Here is a 5,709-nt window from a genome sequence, read left to right on the forward strand (position 1 = left end):
TCTCGAATCTACTCCCTGCTATTACCTCTCATTGAACTAAAACCTTATCTTTTTACTCTTCCTCTTCTTCTCTTTCCTTATATCCTCTCCATCACCAAATATCCCCCTCTTCCTCCTTGCAGCATCGTCCCTATCCTTACATCATCATCACTTATCCTCTTGCTCCTCTTCCCCTTCCTCCTATCTATTTCTTCCACATCATCACTTCATCCTCATCTTCTTCTCCCTCATACAGTGTCTTCGCGGTCTGTGTTTCGATTCGCCTGCAGAGATCCTTGTATTCGGCCCACTTTCTGATCCCCTCCAAGAGCCAGTGGCCGTAGTACTTGGGCTGACTCTCCCTCTGCTCGCACCCTGGCAGGACCACGTTCACGTTGGCGTGGAACCGTGGCTCCAGGAAGAATGGGACGGACAGCCTGCCAAGGGAAAGGTGAGAGAGGTGTGGAGATGTTGTTTGCCGTTTGAGTTCCTTTTGCTCTTAGGCTTAGAATAGATAGTGCCTGGGGAGGAGGAAGGAAAGGCTGTGGGAATGGCGAGTTTGTGTTGGTGATGGTTAGGTTAGGTTAGTGGTGCAGTGTTACCAAACCCAACACACATATATTTCACGAACCTGACCTCCAAAATCTTTCAAAGGGTCATATTCTTACGTATCTAGCCTAATATATCCATCCTAACCTATCCAACTTAACTTAACCTAATTTAACCTATCTACTATTCCAACAACAACAACAAATAAAATTACCTATCCAACCTAACCCAACTAATTCCACACACCTATTCCACCACCAACAACAGCAACAACCTTACCAAACCAACCTAGTCCAACCTAACATAGCCTTACCACCGCCACCACCACCAGGCTCACCTATCACCACAACAGTCGATCACGCGGTGTTTGGTAGCCTTGAGAGCCCCGCCGCTGGTGTAGGAGAGCAGCTGGCCGATGTTCATGACGAGGTGGCCGGGTTTGTGCGTCACGTCGATGATGGAGTCGTCCTTCCACCAGCGAACCTGCAGCCCCGGGTACTCGGCAAAGGTGGCCAGCAGCGTGACCTTCGTGGTGTCCTGGTGTTCGGCCGTCTGGATCACTGTAGGGGAGGAGGGAAAGTGTGTGAAAAGGAGATGTGGTTCGAGTGCGTGTTTCTTTTGGTTTTAGAGATAGAATAGGTGACGAAAACTTACTGCATGACGGAACTTTGGTGCCTCGCTGACTGTATCACTATAACGATGGAGGAAGAAAGATGGCAGAAGGTGTGTTTAATGTTTTGATGGTCTTTTGCTTTAAGGCTCAGAAAAAGTGATAAAATATCTTTGCTCATGGCTTAATATGTCTGTTTGGCTGCTTGGATTACTGTGAGAGGGAGGAAGAAAGAGAAAAGGTGTCTCAAGCAGGTATTTTTGCGATCTCTCAGTTCCTTGTTTTTAGACTAAGAAGAGATGAGGAAGGAGATGATAACGTGGCAAGACCTTCAATTTACCCGGAAGAAAGGAGTTTGAAGAAGACGTGAAAAGAATATGTCAGCTAGTTTTGCTTGAGGACATAGAGAATGCAATGTAAGATGACGATAATTGAAGGTGATGAAGATGATAACGTATTGCAAGACCATCAATTTACCCGGAAGAAAAGAGGCTGACTAGAACATGTCAGCTATTTTGCTTGAAGACCCAGAGAAGAATGCAAAGTAAGATGACAAAACGTGAAAGGTGATAAAGAAGATGATAGAATAACGTATAGCGTTGACCATCAATTCTACTCCGGAAGAAAGGCGTTTGAAGAGGCCGTGAATAGAACATATCAGTTACTTCTCCTTTTAGACTCAGAGAAGGCAACAAAAACATCGATAACGTGGAAGAGCAGATGATAACGCATAGCAAGACCATCAATTTACCTGGAAGAAAGGAGTCTTAAGAGGCCGGGAATAGACCATATCAGTTACTTTTGCTTTTAGACTCAGAGAAGGCAAAGTAAGATGACGATAACGTGAAAGGTGATAAAGATGATAACGCATAGCAAGACCATCAATTTACCTGGAAGAAAGGCGTCTTAAGAGGCCGGGAATAGACCATATCAGTTACTTTTGCTTCTAGACTCAGAGAAGGCAAAGTAAGATGACAAAAACGTGAAAGGTGATAAAGAAGATGATAGAATAACGTATAGCAAGACCATCAATTTACCCGGAAGAAAGGCGTTTGAAGAGGCCGTGACAGAACATACTGAAGTTACTATTGCTTGAAACCTAGAGAGCGTAATGTTGACGATAACGTGAAAGGTGATAAAGAATATGATAACGTACTACAAGACCATCACTTTACCTGGAAGAAAGGAGTCTTAAGAGGCCGGGAATAGAACATATCAGTTACTATTGCTTGAAAACCCAGAGAATGCAATGTAAGATGGCGATAACGTGAAAGGTGATGAAGATGATAACGTATTGCAAGACCGTCAATTTACCCGGAAGAAAGGCGTTTGAAGAGGCCGAGACTAGAACATGTCAGCTATTTTTGCTTGAAGACCCAGAGAATGCAAAGTAAGATGACAAAAACGTGAAAGGTGATAAAGAAGATGATAGAATAACGTATAGCAAGACCATCAATTTACCCGGAAGAAAGGCGTTTGAAGAGGCCGTGAATAGAACATATCAGTTACTTCTCCTTTTAGACTCAGAGAAGGCAATGTAAAATGACGATAACGTGGAAGGTGATGAAGATGATAACGCATAGCAAGACCATCAATTTACCTGGAAGAAAGGAGTCTTAAGAGGCCGGGAATAGACCATATCAGTTACTTTTGCTTTAGACTCAGAGAAGGCAATGAAAGATATGATAACTTAAAAAAGGTGATACAGATGATGACCTTTACAAGACACACCATCACTTACTCCGCGTCCACCGTCACGGGCTTCATATGTCGGGTTGGGTCTGGCGGGTAGCGGATGAGCCGGAGCGTGGAGATGCGGATCCCTGAAGATGTCGGCGTAGAAGTCGCTGGGTGCTCCAACCTTTCCCCGCGATCAGGCTCAGCAGCTCCCGCGAAGCCCTCGGTCATCTTCGTGGTAGACCTCCATCCATGTCTGACAGAAAGAGAGGTGGAGGAATGGTAAAAGATGAGAGGTAGATGTAGATGAATATAGTGTTGATTAGTAGTAGATAAGTAAAGAAAGGCAAGAAAAGAAGGAAGGAAAGATAGCCAGAACGAAAGAAAGAAAGAAAAAAGAGAGGTTGGTAAAAGGACTTGAAAGATTGAAAGAAAGAAAAGAAAGACAAAAGAGAGAAAAACGAAAGAAAACAAACAAATAAAAAAGAAAAAAAGGAAGAAAAAGAAAAGAAAAATACACACAAAAAAAACAAAGAAAAAATATAAAAAGATAAAAAATATACTAAAGAACGAAAAAAAACAGAAAGGTTGAAAAAAATATTTGAAAGGTTGAAAGAAAGGAAAAGAAAGACAGAAAGAGAGAAAAACGAAAGAAAACAAACAATTAAAAAAAATAAAGTAAATAAAAAAATAAAATATATATAAAAGATAGAAAAAAAAAAAGAAAAGAGAATCTAACATCCTATCCCTTACCTGAAGTTCCTGCCTCCTCGGATTCCCTCTAGACTCCCCTAGAGGCCATTGTTGTCCTCGATGATGAACTTCTCCTCCAGCGATATGAGTCCAGGATGGCCCAAGGAATGCAGTTGGGGGGTATGTAAACTATGACCAATCAATATTTTATGACTAACTCCAAACTGGCGAGCGGAAGCGAGCCATTCATATGAATTAATTTTAGTTCAGATGTTATTTAGTATTTATACACACTTTTGGCCGCGGCCCATGACCAAAATTATTATACTTTTAAATGCAAATGAAAAGCATCTGGGAGACCAAATGTCCCTACTAGGCCTTAAAAAATGCCTCAAAAAAAAGGTGAGTTTGAAAAATGATGTGTGCATGGAAGGATTTGGAGATCACCCAACATAGCTAGCGCCAACTCCTGCAGGTGGCTGGTTCAAGAGTGATGATACTTGGCCAGCATAACAGTTCCGAATGCAGTCGCCATCCATGCCCCTGATCCTCCTGCCTGTGGCCATTCCGCCTAAAAAAAAAAAAAAAAAAAAAAAAAAAAAAAAAATCAAATTTCGACCAACTCACTAGGACTTTTTTGACCCAACTCCTGACCTCAAACATTGGGTGCTTCTCGCTCAAACTTTCATCCAGCCTATGAGTCCCTGCTTCGGCCCGATCTCGAAGCTAGGGAAGAGGAGAGGACGCAGTGGTTAATGGTGGTGGTAGGGTGGTGTGATGGTGGTGGTGGGGAAGTGGTGCTGGGTAGTGGTAGGTGGTGATGATGCAGTGAGTGCTTGGTGCAGGCGAATTTGGTTCCTCATCACCATTCTTAAGTATCTGTTTCCACCTTCAATTCACTATCTTCATAGCTACTCACTATTACCACCACCACCTATCATCTGGGTAAATAGCTCACTTTGATTCAATCGATCTGATTACAGACGAACAGACAGACAGATGAATATTCTCGTTCGTGTCGTGTTTCTGTCAATATTATTCTAAATTTATCAACGTGCATAATTTGTTTCTATATAAAGAGAGTATAACCTCTCTTGATAACGTACTTACTGCATGTCGTGTCATTGTAACTCCTCATATTACAGCTTCCGAGTCGGTTTATAGCGTCACTTATCATTCACAGAATCGTTTTATTTCTCTTGTCAGCGCACCTGGAACTAGAAACAGAGACCGAATCCAGAGTAGCTTGCTGATTGGTTAGGTCACAGCATTATCTTGTATGGTCCGCGAAGAAGGGAACTCGTAACCGTGTGATCATAACAGCCATCGGAACAAACAGATGATCTCACTGATCAGGTTCGGTCGACACGCAATGCAACAACAGAGACCGACAAACCACAAAGCAAGAAGTAACAGATGAAATTACGCGAAAGTTACTTCAGCAGACTCCGCAGACTTGATCTCCTTCTTTCTCTATAAGACATCAAGTTCTTATATATCCTCAAGCGTCTATGCCAAGTTTCAAAGTCATCCCTCGTTTCTATCGTTCTCAAGTTTTATGTGCCAAGTCTCCGATATCCCTCGAACGCTTAGTGAGTTTTCAAGTTCTTAAAAGCCCTCAAGATTCTTGGCGGCACTCCTCATAAATTCTATCCAGTCATCAAGTTCAAACAATTTATCGAGTCATTCCTCACATTCTAGCAGGAATTCTTCAAGTTCTGTGCCAAATTCCCAAGAGTCATCCCTTCATGTTCTAGTAAGTTCTCAAGTTTTCGCAAATCCTCAAATCTCTGTCAGTCATCAAGTTTTAATAATTTCTCGAGTCATTCACCACGCTCTAGCAGGTCTTCAAGTTCTGTGCCAAACTCCCAGAGTCATCCCTCATTCTGTCAAGTCCTCTAAGTCCCCAGTCGATCCCCTTCAGTCCTCACCTTTCCTTGTGGGACACGGCATGCCGGGGATGACAGGAAAGTATCACCGGTACTCTGCTTTGCTGCACTTAGGGTTGAAAGACTTCTTGGAGATGGCCATCCTCTGCTCCACATCAACGGCAGGCTATTGGCGGAGGGAGGAGTGGAGAAGAGATGGTTATAGAAGAGACAGGGAAAAGAGAGTGAAGAGAAGAGGCAGTGGATGGATAGATAAAGGACATGGTGCAGCTTAGATGAGAGACGGAACAAGTAGATATTAACTTGAGAGGA

At 42.8% G+C, this 5,709-nt stretch overlaps 1 protein-coding gene across 1 annotated transcript; it reads right to left on the bottom strand.

Annotated features, from left to right (window-relative positions):
• Positions 1 to 290: 290 nt before the first annotated feature.
• On the bottom strand, positions 291 to 1,088 carry LOC126990514 (1-aminocyclopropane-1-carboxylate oxidase-like; the record flags this gene model as incomplete). Its single annotated transcript, XM_050849113.1, has 2 exons — positions 291 to 416; positions 866 to 1,088. Coding segments are annotated over 2 exons (349 nt in total), but the record flags the coding sequence as incomplete, so codon positions are not given.
• Between the last annotated feature and the right edge of the window lie 4,621 nt (positions 1,089 to 5,709).

Source organism: Eriocheir sinensis, unplaced genomic scaffold, assembly GCF_024679095.1.
Source record: "Eriocheir sinensis breed Jianghai 21 unplaced genomic scaffold, ASM2467909v1 Scaffold1700, whole genome shotgun sequence".
NCBI lineage: Eukaryota > Metazoa > Arthropoda > Malacostraca > Decapoda > Varunidae > Eriocheir > Eriocheir sinensis.